The sequence below is a fragment of the Oncorhynchus gorbuscha genome, linkage group LG15 (assembly GCF_021184085.1).
Source record: "Oncorhynchus gorbuscha isolate QuinsamMale2020 ecotype Even-year linkage group LG15, OgorEven_v1.0, whole genome shotgun sequence".
In the NCBI taxonomy this organism is placed as follows: Eukaryota; Metazoa; Chordata; class Actinopteri; order Salmoniformes; family Salmonidae; genus Oncorhynchus; species Oncorhynchus gorbuscha.
The window spans coordinates 705,571-725,000 of NC_060187.1; the positions used below are offsets into that span (position 1 = coordinate 705,571).

Genomic DNA, 19,430 nt, shown 5'->3' on the forward strand with positions numbered 1-19,430 from the left:
CACTCTAACCACTAGACTACCTGCTGTTTACTGGCCCAAATATAACCACACGGCTACCTGCTGGTTACTGGCCCAAATCTAACCACACGGCTACCTGCTGGTTACTAGTCCAACACTAACCACTAGGCTACCTGCTGGTTACTAGTCCAACGCTCTAACCACTAGGTTACCTGCTGGTTACTAGTCCAACACTCTAACCACTAGGCTACCTGCTGGTTACTGGCCCAACACTCTAACCACTAGGCTACCTGCTGGTTACTGGCCCAACGTTCTAACCACTAGGCTACCTGCTGGTTACTGGCCCAAATCTAACCACACGGCTACCTGCTGGTTACTGGCCTAACACTCTAACCACTAGGCTACCTGCTGGTTACTGGCCCAACACTCTAACCACTAGGCTACCTGCTGGTTACTGGCCCAACACTCTAACCACTAGGCTACCTGCTGGTTACTGGCCCAACACTCTAACCACTAGGCTACCTGCTGGTTACTGGCCCAACACTCTAACCACTAGGCTACCTGCTGGTTACTGGCCCAACACTCTAACCACTAGACTACCTGCTGTTTACTGGCCCAAATCTAACCACACGGCTACCTGCTGGTTACTGGCCCAAATCTAACCACACGGCTACCTGCTGGTTACTAGTCCAACACTAACCACTAGGCTACCTGCTGGTTACTAGTCCAACGCTCTAACCACTAGGTTACCTGCTGGTTACTAGTCCAACACTCTAACCACTAGGCTACCTGCTGGTTACTGGCCCAACACTCTAACCACTAGGCTACCTGCTGGTTACTGGCCCAACGTTCTAACCACTAGGCTACCTGCTGGTTACTGGCCCAAATCTAACCACACGGCTACCTGCTGGTTACTGGCCCAACACTCTAACCACTAGGCTACCTGCTGGTTACTGGCCCAACACTCTAACCACTAGGCTACCTGCTGGTTACTGGCCCAACACTCTAACCACTAGGCTACCTGCTGGTTACTGGCGCAACACTCTAACCACTAGGCTACCTGCTGGTTACTGGCCCAACACTCTAACCACTAGGCTACCTGCTGGTTACTGGCCCAACACTCTAACCACTAGGCTACCTGCTGGTTACTGGCCCAACACTCTAACCACTAGACTACCTGCTGTTTACTGGCCCAAATCTAACCACACGGCTACCTGCTGGTTACTGGCCCAAATCTAACCACACGGCTACCTGCTGGTTACTAGTCCAACACTAACCACTAGGCTACCTGCTGGTTACTAGTCCAACGCTCTAACCACTAGGTTACCTGCTGGTTACTAGTCCAACACTCTAACCACTAGGCTACCTGCTGGTTACTGGCCCAACACTCTAACCACTAGGCTACCTGCTGGTTACTGGTCCAACACTCTAACCACTAGGCTACCTGCTGGTTACTGGCCCAAATCTAACCACTAGGCTACCTGCTGGTTACTGGCCCAAATCTAACCACTAGGCTACCTGCTGGTTACTGGCCAAACGCTCTAACCACTAGGCTACCTGCTGGTTACTAGTCCAACACTCTAACCACTAGGCTTCCTGCTGGTTACTAGTCCAACACTCTAACCACTAGGCTACCTGCTGGTTACTGGCCCAAATCTAACCACACGGCTACCTGCTGGTTACTGGCCCAAATCTAACCACACGGCTACCTGCTGGTTACTAGTCCAACACTAACCACTAGGCTACCTGCTGGTTACTAGTCCAACGCTCTAACCACTAGGTTACCTGCTGGTTACTAGTCCAACACTCTAACCACTAGGCTACCTGCTGGTTACTGGCCCAACACTCTAACCACTAGGCTACCTGCTGGTTACTAGTCCAACGCTCTAAGCACTAGGCTACCTGCTGGTTACTGGCCCAACACTCTAACCACTAGGCTACCTGCTGGTTACTAGTCCAACACTAACCACTAGGCTACCTGCTGGTTACTGGTCCAACACTAACCACACGGTTACCACAGGGACCCGAGGGAATATAATGCAATTTGGGATGCACACTAATAGTTTAGAGTAGTGGAGGTTTACAGTGTAGATTGATGCCAGGTTTTGCTGTGGGGCCTCAATGAGCTTTTGCTACTCACTCTGTCCCTCAGATTCTCCCTGCTCTGTGGGCAGGTCCTTGGTCTGGGTGGGGGCTTCATCAGTCAGCCACTCCCCGTCTCTAGACTGACCCAGGATCAGACCCATGTTCACAGCCTGGATGGAGCTCTCATCTGACGACAACAGTTTGTCCAATCCAAACTTCAGGATCTCGCTGAGCTGGAGAGAGACAGATGGAACAGGATGGATGAGGAGAGAGGAAGGGCGGAGTAGCCTGTTGACGAGACAGTGAGGTGTCAGGAAGGTTGACGAGACAGTGAGGTGTCAGGATGGTTGACGAGACAGTGAGGTGTCAGGATGGTTGACGGGACAGTGAGGTGTCAGGATGGTTGACGGGACAGTGAGGTGTCAGGAAAGAAATGGTTGCTGTCGCCAGGTTTACTGACCATGTGTTGCCAGGTTTACTGACCGTGTGTTGCCAGGTTTACTGACCATGTGTTGCCAGGTTTACTGACCGTGTGTTGCCAGGTTTACTGACCGTGTGTTGCCAGGTTTACTGACCGTGTGTTGCCAGGTTTACTGACCGTGTGTTGCCAGGTTTACTGACCGTGTGTTGCCAGGTTTACTGAACGTGTGTTGCCAGGTATACTGACCGTGTGTTGCCAGGTTTACTGACCGTGTGTTGCCAGGTTTACTGACCGTGTGTTGCCAGGTTTACTGACAGTGTTTACTGACCGTGTGTTGCCAGGTTTACTGACCGTGTTTACTGACCGTGTGTTGCCAGGTTTACTGACCGTGTGTTGCCATGTTTACTGACCGTGTGTTGCCAGGTTTACTGACCGTGTGTTGCCAGGTTTACTGACCGTGTTTACTGACCGTGTGTTGCCAGGTTTACTGACCGTGTGTTGCCAGGTTTACTGACCGTGTGTTGCCAGGTTTACTGACCGTATTTACTGACCGTGTGTTGCCAGGTTTACTGACCGTGTGTTGCCAGATTTACTGACCGTGTTTACTGACCGTGTGTTGCCAGGTTTACTGACCGTATTTACTGACCGTGTGTTGCCAGGTTTACTGACCGTGTGTTGCCATGTTTACTGACCGTGTGTTGCCAGGTTTACTGACCGTGTTTACTGACCGTGTTTACTGACCGTGTTTACTGACCGTGTGTTGCCAGGTTTACTGACCGTGTGTTGCCATGTTTACTGACCGTGTTTACTGACCGTGTGTTGCCAGGTTTACTGACCGTGTGTTGCCAGGTTTACTGACCGTGTTTACTGACCGTGTGTTGCCAGGTTTACTGACCGTGGTTTTACTGACTTTACTGACCGTGTGTTGCCAGATTTACTGACCGTGTTTACTTTACTGACCGTGTGTTGCCATGTTTACTGACCGTCCCAGGTGTTGCCAGGTTTGACTGAGGTTTACTGACCGTGTTTACTGACCGTGTGTTGCCAGGTTTACTGACTGTGCGATTACCAGGTTTACTGACCGTGTGTTGCCAGGTTTACTGACCGTGTTTTTGATCAGTTGCCAGGTTTACTGACCGTGTGTTGCCAGGTTTACTGACCGTGTGTTGCCAGGTTTACTGACCGTGTGTTGCCAGGTTTACTGACCGTGTGTTGCCAGGTTTACTGACCGTGTGTTGCCAGGTTTACTGACCGTGTGTTGCCAGGTTTACTGACCGTGTGTTGCCAGGTTTACTGACCGTGCGTTGCCAGGTTTACTGACCGTGCGTTGCCAGGTTTACTGACCGTGTGTTGCCAGGTTTACTGACCGTGTGTTGCCAGGTTTACTGACCGTGTTTACTGACCGTGTGTTTGCCAGGTTTACTGACCGTGTGTTGCCAGGTTTACCGACCAGGTTTACTGACCGTGCGTTGCCAGGTTTACTGACCGTGCCAGGTTTACCGCCAGGTTTACTGACCGTGTGTTGCCAGGTTTACTGCCAGGTTTACTGACCGTGTGTTGCCAGGTTTACTGACCGTGTGTTGCCAGGTTTACTGACCGTGTGTTGCCAGGTTTACTGACCGTGCGTTGCCAGGTTTACTGACCGTGTGTTGCCAGGTTTACTGACCGTGTGTTGCCAGGTTTACTGACCAGGTTTACTGACCGTGCGTTGCCAGGTTTACTGACCGTGCGTTGCCAGGTTTACTGACCGTGTGTTGCCAGGTTTACTGACCGTGCGTTGCCTGGTTTACTGACCGTGCGTTGCCAGGTTTACTGACCGTGCGTTGCCAGGTTTACTGACCGTGTGTTGCCAGGTTTACTGACTGTGCGATATGTATTGTGAATTTTACGATTCTGAATGTATTGCGATTCGACTCTGCGATTCAATGTCCCAAACATATTGCTCACTATATGTCTGCTGTAGAGGGACACGAGAGAGCCATGAAAAACTAGTTTTGATCAGTTATGGAAATAAAAGTGCTGAAAACATGTTGACTGGCGCAGATACAGCCTATAAAATAATAATATTGTGATAATAACTGTAGGCATTTTTTCCTCCCATCACCAGTTGCCAGGTTACTGACGGTGTGTTGCCAGGGTTACTGACTGTGTGTTGCCAGGGTTACTGACCTGCAGACCGGCAGCAGCAGAGTGGGTGTGGTTAAGCAGAGAGAAACGCCCCTCTTCTATCACTGTGTTGGTAAGGCTGAGCTTAGAACTTGCCCGGGAGTACACAATCTCCTCTACCGTATCCCTCCCCAGGAGCCGGATCACCTTCACAGCCCTGTTAAATAGACCTCTGGTTACCCCACCACCAACTTATATACATGCATAAGTAAGAGAATATATAGCAGCTAATATATATTATTATTAACTCAGGGCCCTACTATATATTATGATAGAGCCCTGTGTTACCTAGTCTGTCCAATAGAACTAGGGCCCTGTGTTACCTAGTCTGACCAATAGAACTAGGGCCCTGTGTTACCTAGTCTGTCCAATAGAACTAGGGCCCTGTGTTACCTAGTCTGACCAATAGAACCAGGGCCCTGTGTTACCTAGTCTGTCCAATAGAACTAGGGCCCTGTGTTACCTAGTCTGACCAATAGAACTAGGGCCCTGTGTTACCTAGTCTGACCAATAGAACTAGGGCCCTGTGTTACCTAGTCTGTCCAATAGAACTAGGGCCCTGTGTTACCTAGTCTGACCAATAGAACTAGGGCCCTGTGTTACCTAGTCTGACCAATAGAACTAGGGCCCTGTGTTACCTAGTCTGACCAATAGAACTAGGGCCCTGTGTTACCTAGTCTGACCAATAGAACCAGGGCCCTGTGTTACCTGGTCTGACCAATAGAACCAGGGCCCTGTGTTACCTGGTCTGACCAATAGAACTAGGGCCCTGTGTTACTTGGTCTGACCAATAGAACTAGGGCCCTGTGTTACCTGGTCTGACCAATAGAACTAAGGCCCTGTGTTACCTAGTCTGACCAATAGAACTAGGGCCCTGTGTTACCTGGTCTGACCAATAGAACTAGGGCCCTGTGTTACCTAGTCTGACCAATAGAACTAGGGCCCTGTGTTACCTAGTCTGACCAATAGAACTAGGGCCCTGTGTTACCTGGTCTGACCAATAGAACTATGTCCCTGTGTTACTTGGTCTGACCAATAGAACTAGGGCCCTGTGTTACCTGGTCTGACCAATAGAACTAAGGCCCTGTGTTACCTAGTCTGACCAATAGAACTAGGGCCCTGTGTTACCTGGTCTGACCAATAGAACTAGGGCCCTGTGTTACCTAGTCTGACCAATAGAACTAGGGCCCTGTGTTACCTGGTCTGACCAATAGAACTAGGGCCCTGTGTTACCTGGTCTGACCAATAGAACTAGGGCCCCGTGTTACCTGGTCTGACCAATAGAACTAGGGCCCCGTGTTACCTGGTCTGACCAATAGAACTAGGGCCCCGTGTTACCTGGTCTGACCAATAGAACTAGGGCCCTGTGTTACCTAGTCTGACCAATAGAACTAGGGCCCCGTGTTACCTAGTCTGACCAATAGAACTAGGACCCTGTGTTACCTAGTCTGACCAATAGAACTAGGGCCATGTGTTACCTAGTCTGACCAATAGAACTAGGGCCCTGTGTTACCTAGTCTGACCAATAGAACTAGGGCCCCGTGTTACCTGGTCTGACCAATAGAACTAGGGCCCGTGTTACCTGGTCTGACCAATCCGATGGCAGCGAGCGGCAGCCTGCAGGTCATTCTGGGGGTTGAAGTCAGAGTCAATGAAGATCACAGTATCAGCTGCTGTTAGGTTCATCCCAACGCCTCCTATACAGCAGAGAGACAGGTCAGCGGTTATACAGGGGTCAGCAGATCTACAGGGGTCAGAGGTGAGTCACTGTCCATGAGAGTAAAGGGGGTCAGGCGTCAGTTTAGCTCATTGATCATGTTGTTAGCACATTACGTATTTGCTTTCATTGTTTATTCTTTATTATTTCATTGTTTGTTTATTCATTCCTTATTCTTTCATTGTTTATTTCTTATTCTTTTGTCAGCTCCTCTTCTCTCTCTCTCCGTGTGTCTGAAACATCCTCCCACTCTCAGCTCCTCTTCTCTCTCTCTCCGTGTCTCTGAAACATCCTCCCACTCTCAGCTCCTCTTCTCTTTCACTCTCTCCGTGTGTCTGAAACATCCTCCCACTCTCAGCTCCTCTTCTCTTTCTCTCTCTCCGTGTGTCTGAAACATCCTCCCACTCTCAGCTCCTCTTCTCTCTCTCTCTCTCTCTCCGTGTGTCTGAAACATCCTCCCACTCTCAGCTCCTCTTCTCTCTCTCTCTCTCTCTCTCTCTCCGTGTGTCTGAAACATCCTCCCACTCTCAGCTCCTCTTCTCTCTCTCTCTCCATGTGTCTGAAACATCCTCCCACTCTCAGCTCCTCTTCTCTCTCTCTCTCCATGTGTCTGAAACATCCTCCCACTCTCAGCTCCTCTTCTCTCTCTCCATGTGTCTGAAACATCCTCCCACTCTCAGCTCCTCTTCTCTCTCTCCGTGTGTCTGAAACATCCTCCCACTCTCAGCTCCTCTTCTCTTTCTCCGTGTGTCTGAAACATCCTCCCACTCTCAGCTCCTCTTCTCTCTCTCCGTGTGTCTGAAACATCCTCCCACTCTCAGCTCCTCTTCTCTCTCTCTCTCTCCGTGTGTCTGAAACATCCTCCCACTCTCAGCTCCTCTTCTCTCTCTCTCCGTGTGTCTGAAACATCCTCCCACTCTCAGCTCCTCTTCTCTCTCTCCGTGTGTCTGAAACATCCTCCCACTCTCAGCTCCTCTTCTCTTTCTCCGTGTGTCTGAAACATCCTCCCACTCTCAGCTCCTCCTCTCTCCGTGTGTCTGAAACATCCTCCCACTCTCAGCTCCTCTTCTCTCTCTCCGTGTGTCTGAAACATCCTCCCACTCTCAGCTCCTCTTCTCTTTCTCCGTGTGTCTGAAACATCCTCCCACTCTCAGCTCCTCTTCTCTCTCTCCGTGTGTCTGAAACATCCTCCCACTCTCAGCTCCTCTTCTCTTTCTCCGTGTGTCTGAAACATCCTCCCACTCTCAGCTCCTCTTCTCTCTCTCCGTGTGTCTGAAACATCCTCCCACTCTCAGCTCCTCTTCTCTCTCTCTCCGTGTGTCTGAAACATCCTCCCACTCTCAGCTCCTCTTCTCTCTCTCTCCATGTGTCTGAAACATCCTCCCACTCTCAGCTCCTCTTCTCTCTCTCTCTCCATGTGTCTGAAACATCCTCCCACTCTCAGCTCCTCTTCTCTCTCTCCATGTGTCTGAAACATCCTCCCACTCTCAGCTCCTCTTCTCTCTCTCCGTGTGTCTGAAACATCCTCCCACTCTCAGCTCCTCTTCTCTTTCTCCGTGTGTCTGAAACATCCTCCCACTCTCAGCTCCTCTTCTCTCTCTCCGTGTGTCTGAAACATCCTCCCACTCTCAGCTCCTCTTCTCTCTCTCTCCGTGTGTCTGAAACATCCTCCCATTCTCAGCTCCTCTTCTCTCTCTCTCCGTGTTTCTGAAACATCCTCCCACTCTCAGCTCCTCTTCTCTCTCTCTCCGTGTGTCTGAAACATCCTCCCATTCTCAGCTCCTCTTCTCTCTCTCTCCGTGTGTCTGAAACATCCTCCCACTCTCAGCTCCTCTTCTCTCTCTCCGTGTGTCTGTGGTGTTTCAGCTCATTCTGTCAACAGATCAGATGGAGAGATAGAGAGGTGGAGAGATGTCTCTGCTGATAGTGGGAGAGTGACAGACACAGAATCACAGATCAAAGCTTGCTCTTGATGAGTACTGGTGAGCAGGGTTGGGGTTAAAGGTCAAGGGTTGAGTACCTGTGTTACAGGCTTTGGTTTATCCATTTATATTTTGAGGTTGGACGTTAGCACGTGGGGCACACCGATTGGTGTCACCTCTTTAGTCAGTGTGTGTTATACCTATGCTGGTTTGCCATCTCGTTAGTGGGAAGATGTTTCACCTATGTTGGCCCAGGTGATATTTAAGAGTGTCTGGCCCAGGTGATATTTAAGAGTGTCTGGCCCAGGTGATATTTAAGAGTGTCTGGCCCAGGTGATATTTAAGAGTGTCTGGCCCAGGTGTTATTTAAGAGTGTCTGGCCCAGGTGTTATTTAAGAGTGTCTGGCCCAGGTGTTATTTAAGAGTGTCTGGCCCAGGTGTTATTTAAGAGTGTCTGGCCCAGGTGATATTTAAGAGTGTCTGGCCCAGGTGATATTTAAGAGTGTCTGGCCCAGGTGATATTTAAGAGTGTCTGGCCCAGGTGATATTTAAGAGTGTCTGGCCCAGGTGATATTTAAGAGTGTCTGGCCCAGGTGATATTTAAGAGTGTCTGGCCCAGGTGATATTTAAGAGTGTCTGGCCCAGGTGATATTTAAGAGTGTCTGGCCCAGGTGTTATTTAAGAGTGTCTGGCCCAGGTGTTATTTAAGAGTGTCTGGCCCAGTGCAGTTGTCTTGATAGATGTGGAGGGTGAACACCGTTAGTTGGCTCTCCCTATTTGATTTGTAGACAAACATTCCTTTATCTAATCTTCCCTGTTTTCGTTTTGCGCCACTTTTTAGTTTGCATCCGGTCTAAGTTTGGTATGGGGTTTTCTTTTGTTTGCCTCTTACTGGGCGCTCATGCTGGGTGTCTTTTAGGTCCCAGTTGTTGTTGCTTTCAGTGGACCCCCCATGAGTGTCTTTCAGAACCCCTCCTAAAATCCGACCCGTTTCGTTAGTTCCCCCTTCTGTTTGAGAGAGAAGTTTTGTTTTTCTTGCTGGGTAACATAGCACCTGTTAGTGTTATGGTTAGGGGTCAGGGTTAAGGACCAGTGAGAGGGTTAGGGGTCAGGGTTAAGGACCAGTGAGAGGGTTAGGGGTCAGGGGTTAGGACCTGTTAGAGGTCAGGGGGTTAGGACCTGTTAGAGGTCAGGGGGTTAGGACCTGTTAGAGGTCAGGGGGTTAGGACCTGTTAGAGGTCAGGGGGTTAGGATCTGTTAGAGGTCAGGGGGTTAGGACCTGTTAGAGGTCAGGGGTTAGGACCTGTTAGGGGTCAGGGAGAGCCCACCTGCTTTAGTGCTGAGTAGAAAGACAAAGACGTCTTTGCTGCTGAAGTTCTTGATGGCCAGGTTACGCTCTTCCCCCCTGACTGAGCCATCCAGACGCTCATATCTGTAACCTGCAGGACAGAGAAATAACCTACTTTAACCTGCCACTGTTACCTCAGGACAGAGAAATAACCTCATTTAACCTGCCACTGTTACCTCAGGACAGAGAAATAGCCTCATTTAACCTGCCACTGTTACCTCAGGACAGAGAAATAACCTACTTTAACCTGCCACTGTTACCCCAGGACAGAGAAATAACCTACTTTAACCTGCCACTGTTACCTCAGGACAGAGAAATAACCTACTTTAACCTGTCCCTGTTACCTCAGAACAGACAGAACAAAAGCAACCTAAAAAAGTAAATAAAAACAATATGGGGATGAGGTAGGTAGATTGGATGGGCTATTTACAGATGGACTATGTACAGCTGCAGAGATCGGTTAGCTGCTCAGATAGCTGATGCTTAAAGTTAGTGAGGGAGATAAAATTAGTTCCAATCATTGGCAGCAGAGAACTGGAAGGAAAGGCGGCCAAAGCAGGTGTTGGCTTTGGGGATGACCAGTGAGATATACCTGCTGGAGCGCATGCTACGGTTGGGTGTTGTTATCGTTACCAGTGAGCCGAGATAAGACGGAGCTTTACCTAGCAAAGACTTATAGATGACCTGGAGCCAGTGTAGCGAGGGCCAGCCGACGAGAGCATACAGGTCGCAGTGGTGGGTAGTGTATGGGGCTTTGGTGACAAAATGGATGGCACTGTGATAGACTGCATCCAATTTGCTGAGTAGAGTGTCGGAGGCTATTTTGTAAATGACATTGCCAAAGTCGAGGATCGGTGCAGAATGCAGAATGTTTTGGTACCTACTGGAGAGCTCTTTGTCTACACCCATTCAACATCAGTCACACCCTCGTAAGTGAGCATTAGCCCCACCCATCTCTTTAAGGCTTGATTGCTCGTTCTGTCCTAAGAGAGAACCGTTCACTGACCATTTTACTCGCCCTAGCAGAGCTGGTTAGGCTGTTTTTATGTTATCCAGAGCGTTGGTGACTGCAACTGTGCTGCTGGCAACAATTTACACTTTTTTGCCCATGTTTACTGACACCGGCCATATTCAAAGGGTGTTGAGCGTTGGTAAATTCGCCAGTCATTCTGCGCTCTGGCACAGTCAGACGAGAGTGCTCTGAAATCAGAGCAGATAGATATACTTGGTGAATTCGCGCTGGCTATCAATAGTTGTCGCTGTGACATTCTATTGAAATGGGTACATGCATAGTGGAGTCTTTTGTTAAGACATGGCTAGCTAGGTAAACAATTCACCATAATCCTAACTCATGACGTTACTACCCTGCATGAATCTGCAGGTACTCCTTAGCTATCATACTCTAATTCCACTGATTTCAAAACTCATCCTCCAGAAAGTGGAGAGAAACACTTATGCAGTTCTACTAAGTAATAAAAAATAAAGGCTGTGTTAGACAGGATTACCTAGACATACTGATCAGCTCAAATAGACAGAAGCATGCTATGTGGCAGACCAATCCAAACTCATCTTTCGCATTTCCAGCCCACTCATTATCTCAGCCAATCATGGCTCGCTGGAAGGTTGCTGTCCTTTTCTGTGGCTGAACTTACTAACTTACACAGGTCGTAATTTAACAATTATACTTGTATTTACAGATCAGATAGAAGTATCTTATGAAGGCTCCTGAAAGTTCACATGTTCCAAAAGTCATTCCTGACAAGGCATTTTGATTTTTAAAAAGTTTATGTTCTCCGTTTAAGTAGTGACCCGCGACATACGCCTAGTTTCCTGAAACAGGCCACATATTAGGTTACTTACATTGTGTCTATCAATGCCCCTGGTATAATGTATATTTGCTGAAGCATTATGACAACTCAGGGACACAATGGTAGAGATGAACTGAGCTGGGTCATTGGGAAGTCATTGTCTCAACGCAGCCTTATAATGCTGTGTAAGGAACCAGGAACCCAAGTGATTTGGGTGGATCCCATCGTCCTTATAAAACAAGCTTTTTTTCCAGAAGGTATCAACATTATCAATACAAAAATGATCAATGATAGCTAGATATCCATTACCTCTGTATTCCACTAGCAGTATCCATTACCTCTGTATTCCACTAGCAGTATCCATTACCTCTGTATTCCACTAGCAGTATCCATTACCTCTGTATTCCACTAGCAGTATCCATTACCTCTGTATTCCACTAGCAGTATCCATTACCTCTGTATTCCACTAGCAGTATCCATTACCTCTGTATTCCACTAGCAGTATCCATTACCTCTGTATTCCACTAGCAGTCTCCATTACCTCTGTATTCCACTAGCAGTATCCATTACCTCTGTATTCCACTAGCAGTCTCCATTACCTCTGTATTCCACTAGCAGTATCCATTACCTCTGTATTCCACTAGCAGTATCCATTACCTCTGTATTCCACTAGCAGTATCCATTACCTCTGTATTCCACTAGCAGTATCCATTACCTCTGTATTCCACTAGCAGTATCCATTACCTCTGTATTCCACTAGCAGTATCCATTACCTCTGTATTCCACTAGCAGTATCCATTACCTCTGTATTCCACTAGCAGTATCCATTACCTCTGTATTCCACTAGCAGTATCCATTACCTCTGTATTCCATGTAGTCCTGGAGAATGTCCAGCATCCTGGTCATCTGGGAGAACAGCAAGATGTGATGTCCCCTGAACATCAATGAGGAAAAGTAATGTGTTAAATTACAGTATATTTACAGTAAAAGCGATAGTAGCAAGACATCATGGAAAATATGGATAAGATCTAACATTTAATAGTGCTCAGTGTTAGACAGTATCTTCCTTAGTGTTAGACAGTATCTTCCTCAGTGTTAGACAGTATCATCCTTAGTGTTAGACAGTATCATCCTTAGTGTTAGACAGTATCATCCTTAGTGTTAGACAGTATCATCCTTAGTGTTAGACAGTATCTTCCTCAGTGTTAGACAGTATCTTCCTCAGTGTTAGACAGTATCTTCCTTAGTGTTAGACAGTATCATCCTTAGTGTTAGACAGTATCTTCCTCAGTGTTAGACAGTATCTTCCTCAGTGTTAGACAGTATCTTCCTTAGTGTTAGACAGTATCATCCTTAGTGTTAGACAGTATCATCCTTAGTGTTAGACAGTATCATCCTTAGTGTTAGACAGTATCATCCTTAGTGTTAGACAGTATCATCCTTAGTGTTAGACAGTATCTTCCTTAGTGCTCAGTGTTAGACAGTATCTTCCTTAGTGCTCAGTGTTAGACAGTATCTTCCTTAGTGCTCAGTGTTAGACAGTATCTTCCTTAGTGCTCAGTGTTAGACAGTATCTTCCTTAGTGCTCAGTGTTAGACAGTATCTCCCTTAGTGCTCAGTATTAGACAGTATCTTCCTTAGTGCTCAGTATTAGACAGTATCTTCCTTAGTGCTCAGTGTTAGACAGTATCTTCCTTAGTGCTCAGTGTTAGACAGTATCTCCCTTAGTGCTCAGTATTAGACAGTATCTCCCTTAGTGCTCAGTATTAGACAGTATCTTCCTTAGTGCTCAGTGTTAGACAGTATCTTCCTTAGTGCTCACTGTTAGACAGTATATTCCTTAGTGTTAGACAGTATCTTCCTTAGTGCTCAGTATTAGACAGTATCTTCCTTAGTGCTCAGTATTAGACACTCTCTCCCCTGGTGCTCACTGTTAGACAATATATTCCTTAGTGCTCAGTGTTAGACAGTATCTTTCTTAGTGCTCAGTGTTATAGTTATCCCTTAGTGCTCAGTGTTATCGATCTCCCTTAGTGCTCAGTGTTATCGATCTCCCTTAGTGCTCAGTGTTATAGATCTCCCTTAGTGCTCAGTGTTATAGATCTTGCTCAGTGTTATCGATCTCCCTTAGTGCTCAGTGTTATCGATCTCCCTTAGTGCTCAGTGTTATAGTTATCCCTTAGTGCTCAGTGTTATAGATCTTGATCAGTTATAGATCTCCCTCTGTGCTCAGTGTTAGATCTCCGAGAGAGAGACAGAGAGAGAGAGAGACAGAGAGACAGACCCTTGGTGCAGGTATGCCAGCATGCTGTCCAGCAGACAGAGTTTTCCACTAGCCTGGATCAGATGCTCCCCCATCTCAAACGGCTCTGGTTCCACACCTAGAGAGGAAAGGCAGGGCTCAAGTTAAAAATGTCCCCCTGGTTCCACTAACTTTTTCAATTATCAAACAGGTAAGGGTGGTCCACACAGCTCTAAACCAATAGGATCTCACCATCAAACAGGTAAGGGTGGTCCACACAGCTCTAAACCAATAGGATCTCACCATCAAACAGGTAGGGGTGGTCCACACAGCTCTAAACCAATAGGATCTCACCATCAAACAGGTAAGGGTGGTCCACACAGCTCTAAACCAATAGGATCTCACCATCAAACAGGTAGGGGTGGTTCACACAGCTCTAAACCAATAGGATCTCACCATCAAACAGGTAGGAGTGGTCCACACAGCTCTAAACCAATAGGATCTCACCATCAAACAGGTAGGGGTGGTCCACACACTTCCGGAGCTGCATCAGTATATTAAGCAGTCTGGTCTTGTTTCCCTGCTCATTCCCAAAGGCATCTAGAAGCAAAACAACAGTTAGCTACTGTCAGTTGCTTCCCAATGGAAAGAGTTTTTATTTTAAGTTGAATAAAAGTATTTTATTTTCTTTGGTTGCTCCTACCAACTCCATTGCTGTCATCGGCAAGCCTAACCCAAACTGTTTAGCTTTCCCATTCCATAAAGACAAGTTGGCAAGAGAGCACAAACGGACAGCCAACCAGGGCTAGAATTTCCTAACATCATTTTAGATGAGGTTTATGTTAGTCTCACACAGGTCCTTCATGAGTATAGCCTTATAATATCTCTTCTGCAGGGCAGACAGGCCGTGGTACATCAGTATCTCTGTCTTCATGGGGAGGTCAGCTGCTACCTCAGCCTTCACCCTCCTCAGCAGGAAGGGCTGCAGCACTCTCTGGAGATCACTGGCTGGAGAGAGAGAGACAGAGAATACTGCTGTTAGACATGTAGGGTTCACAGAGATGCAGTCTTTATCATGACGATGGAGCTGTCCTCTTGGTTTCAATGGGACTTCCTGCATCAATAAAAAAAAGTGCACATATGGCAGAGTGGCCAACCGTTCTGAACACCTGGACTGGTCAAAAGGAGCTCACTATATAGGGAATAGGGTGTCATTTGGGACAGCACTAAAAACCGGGTTCCTGTTCCATACTGTACTTCAGTACCATAACAACCTGCCAACAAAGACACTGAGTGTACAAAAAGGAACACCTTCCGAATATTGACTTGCACCACCTTTGTGCCCTCAGAACAGCCTGAATTCGTCAGGGCATGGGCACTACAAGCTTTCGAAAGCATTCCCATGGGATGCTGAACCATGTTGACTCCAACGCTTCCCACCGTTGTGTCAAGTTGGCTGGATGTCCTTTGGGCGGTGAACCATTGTTGATAAACACGGGAAAGTGTTGAGTGGGTTCGATCCCCGGGACTGTAGCTCAGTTGGTAGAGCATGGCGCTTGTAACGCCAGGGTAGTGGGTTCGATCCCCGGGACCAACCATACGTAGAATGTATGCACACATGACTGTAAGTCGCTTTGGATAAAAGCGTCTGCTAAATGGCATATATTATTATTATTATATTATTATTATAAAAACCCAGCAGCGTTACAGTTCTTGACACACAAACTGGTGCACCTAGCACCTACTACTATACTCTGTTCCATTAGACTTACGTGTTTTTGTCTTGCCCATTCACCCTCCGAATGGCACACGTACAGTGCACTCTGAAAGTATTCAGACCCTTTGACTTTTTCCTAATTTTTTTAAATTAAAAAAGTTAATTATTTTCCTCATTAATCTACACACAATACCCCATAATGACCAAGCGAAAAGTCTTAGACATTTTTGCTATTTTTTTACCAATTTAAAACAGAAATACCTTATTTACATAAGAATTCAGACCCTTTGCTATGAGACCCGAAATTGAGCTCAGGTGCATCCCGTTTCCATTGATCATCCTTGAGATGTTTCGACAACTTGATTGAAGTCCACCTGTGGTAAATTCAATTGATTGGACAGGATTTGGGAAGGTACACACCTGTCTATATAAAGTCCCACAGCTGACAGTGCATGTCAGAGCAAAAACCAAGCCATGAGGTCGAAGGAATTGTCCTTAGAGCTCCGAGACAGAATTGTGTCCAGGCACAGATCTGGGGAAGGGTACCAAAACATTTCTGCAGCATTGAAGGTCCCCAAGAACACAGTGGCCTCCATCATTATTAAATGGAAGAAGTTTGAAACCACCAAGACTTTTCCTAGAGCTGGCCGACCAGCCAAACTGTGCAATCGGGGAAGAAGAGCATTGGTCAGGGAGGTGACCAAGAACCCGATGGTCACTGACAGAGCTCTAGAGTTCCTCTGTGGAGAATCTTCCAGAAGGACAACCATCTCTGCAGCTCTCCACCAATCAGGTCTTTATAGTAGAGTGGCCAGACGGAAACCACTCCTCAGTAAAAGGCACATGACAGCCATCTTTGAGTTTACCAAAAGGCACCTAAAGACTAAACATTCTCTGGTCTGATTAGACCAAGATTGAACTTTTTGCGTCTTGTCTGAAGGAAACCTGGAACCATCCCTACGGTGAGACATGGTGCTGGCAGCATCATGCTGTGGGGAGGTTTTTCAGCAGCAGGGACTGGGAGACTAGTCAGGATCGAGGGGAAGATGAACAGAGAAAAGTACAGAGAGATCCTTGATGAAAACCTGCTCCAGAGCACTTAGGACCTGACACTGGGGCGAAGGTTCACCTTCCAACAGGACAACAACCCTAAGCACACATCCAAGACAACGCAGGAGTGGCTTCGGGAAAAGTCTCTGAATGTCCTTGAGCGGCCCAGCCAGAGCCTGGACTTGAACCTGATCTAACATCTCCAGAGAGACCTGAAAATAGCTGTGCAGCAACGCTCCCCATCCAACCTGACAGAGCTTGAGAGGATCTGCAGAGAAGAATGGGAGAAACTCCCCAAATACAGGTGTGCCAAGCTTGTAGCGTCATACCCAAGAAGACCCAAGGCTGTAATCACTGCCAAAGGTGCTTAAACAAAGTACTGAGTAAAGGGTCTGAATACTTATGTAAATGTGTTTTTTCAGTTTTAGATTTTTTATAAATATGCAAAAATGTCTAAAAACCCGTTTTTGCTTTGTCACTATTTATGGGGTATTGTGATGTCATTATGGGGTAGTGTGAAATCATTATGGGGTATTGTGATGTCATTATGGGGTAGTGTGTGTAGATTGAGGGGAAAAAATGATTTCATCATTTTTAGAAAAGGCTGTAACAATGTGTAAAAGGTCAAGGGGTCTGAATACTTTCTGAATCCACATTTCAATTGTCTCAAGGCTTAAAAATTGTTCTTTAACCCGTCTCCTCCCCTTCATCTACATGTCTCCTCCCCTTCATCTACATGTCTCCTCCCCTTCATCTACACTGATGGAAGTGGATTTAACAGGTGACATCAATAAGGGATCATAGCTTTCACCTGGTCATGGACAGAGCAGGTGTTCCAACATTGTACTGTAAGATAGCACACTTTTTGATAATGTGATGAGTAAATTGGATAGTCATAATTTATGCTAATAACTTTTTTTAAATCTACAAATCACAGGGTAGCCTACTCTGCTGACACTGACAAACAATCAAATGTGCGAATGTGCGATACTTCACCGGGAATATGGCCGATGCTCTCCGCTGGTTCCAATAAGATAGGCTATACTGTTCACTCAACAAAGTTGAGAACTAAAAGACTGATTAGAGTCTATTTCCTTGTCTTGATAGTTTGGAAAGCTAATGGCTAATTCTATGTTTTTCCGTGGTATTTGCAGCGCGCCCTGCCCAAACTGCAGGCCAATGTAGGTTATGCTATTTTTCATGATTTTATTTATTCATGTATAGACAGGAGTAGGCTAATTAGACTATATAATTTTTACCATTTACTTTAGGGGAAGCTTAGCCTCCAGGTGTTCCGATCGAATTGTGTAGTAGTGTCCTCCTATCTAGCATGTTATCTCACACACACGTGTAGTGTCCTACCCAGAGTCGGTTGTGTCTGGACCTGGTTGTAAGTGCTAGTGAAGTCCTCGGTCTGGTCTGTGGGGAAGAGACTGGGCTGGATGAACGATAGGAGGCTGTAGAGCTCCGTCAGGTTGTTCTGGATAGGAGTTCCTGTCAGCAGCACTCTGAAATCCAGAGAGAACTACAAGAGAGACAGTGAAACAGGTGGTAGACTGGGTAGTGGTAGGAGAAGGAATAGAGACTGGGTGGTGGTAGGAGAAGGAATAGAGACTGGGTGGTGGTAGGAGAAGGAATAGAGACTGGGTGATGGTAGGAGAAGGAATAGAGACTGGGTAGTGGTAGGAGAAGGAATAGAGACTGGGTAGTGGTAGGAGAAGGAATAGAGACTGGGTGGTGGTAGGAGAAGGAATAGAGACTGGGTGGTGGTAGGAGAAGGAATAGAGACTGGGTGGTGGTAGGAGAAGGAATAGAGACTGGGTGGTGGTAGGAGAAGGAATAGAGACTGGGTAGTGGTAGGAGAAGGAATAGAGACTGGGTGGTGGTAGGAGAAGGAATAGAGACTGGGTGGTGGTAGGAGAAGGAATAGAGACTGGGTGGTGGTAGGAGAAGGAATAGAGACTGGGTGGTGGTAGGAGAAGGAATAGAGACTGGGTGATGGTAGGAGAAGGAATAGAGACTGGGTAGTGGTAGGAGAAGGAATAGAGACTGGGTAGTGGTAGGAGAAGGAATAGAGACTGGGTAGTGGTAGGAGAAGGAATAGAGACTGGGTGGTGGTAGGAGAAGGAATAGAGACTGGGTGATGGTAGGAGAAGGAATAGAGACTGCGTGGTGGTAGGAGAAGGAATGTAGACTGGGTGGTGGTAGGAGAAGGAATAGAGACTGGGTGGTGGTAGGAGAAGGAATAGAGACTGGGTGGTGGTAGGAGAAAGTATAGAGACTGGTGATGGTAGGAAGGGATATGTAGACTGGGTGGTGGTAGGAGAAGGAATGTAGACTGGTTGATGGTAGGAGAAGGAATAGAGACTGGGTGGTGGTAGGAGAAGGAATAGAGACTGGGTAGTGGTAGGAGAGGGAATAGAGACTGGGTGATGGTAGGAGAAGGAATAGAGACTGGGTGGTGGTAGGAGAAGGAATAGAGACTGGGTAGTGGTAGGAGAGGAATAGAGACTGGGTGGTGGTAGGAGAAGGAATAGAGACTGGGTGTGGTAGGAGAAGGAATAGAGACTGGGTAGTGGTAGGAGAAGGAATAGAGACTGGGTGGTGGTAGGAGAAGGAATAGAGACTGGGTGATGGTAGGAGAAGGAATAGAGACTGGGTGGTGGTAGGAGAAGGAATGTAGACTGGGTGATGGTAGGAGAAGGAATAGAGACTGGGTAGTGGTAGGAGAAGGAATAGAGACTGGGTGGTGGTAGGAGAAGGAATAGAGACTGGGTAGTGGTAGGAGAAGGAATAGAGACTGGGTGGTGGTAGGAGAAGGAATAGAGACTGGGTAGTGGTAGGAGAAGGAATAGAGACTGGGTAGTGGTAGGAGAAGGAATAGAGACTGGGTAGTGGTAGGAGAAGGAATAGAGACTGGGTGATGGTAGGAGAAGGAATAGAGACTGGGTGGTGGTAGGAGAAGGAATGTAGACTGGGTGATGGTAGGAGAAGGA

The 19,430-nt window shown here is 47.2% G+C and overlaps 1 protein-coding gene across 3 annotated transcripts in view; it reads right to left on the minus strand.

The window, feature by feature from the left end:
* Positions 1–19,430, minus strand: part of chd1l (chromodomain helicase DNA binding protein 1-like) — a 66,162-nt gene that overhangs the window by 31,236 nt on the left and 15,496 nt on the right. For all 3 annotated transcript variants that reach the window (XM_046299895.1, XM_046299897.1, XM_046299896.1), the window contains exons 7-15: positions 17,797–17,959; positions 14,520–14,675; positions 14,175–14,267; positions 13,710–13,806; positions 12,286–12,359; positions 9,598–9,708; positions 6,213–6,327; positions 4,634–4,787; positions 2,099–2,276 (exon numbers count right to left, since the gene is read on the minus strand). In XM_046299895.1, the coding sequence (XP_046155851.1) occupies positions 2,099–2,276; positions 4,634–4,787; positions 6,213–6,327; positions 9,598–9,708; positions 12,286–12,359; positions 13,710–13,806; positions 14,175–14,267; positions 14,520–14,675; positions 17,797–17,959 (1,141 nt within the window). The remainder of the gene's footprint in view (positions 1–2,098; positions 2,277–4,633; positions 4,788–6,212; positions 6,328–9,597; positions 9,709–12,285; positions 12,360–13,709; positions 13,807–14,174; positions 14,268–14,519; positions 14,676–17,796; positions 17,960–19,430) is intronic.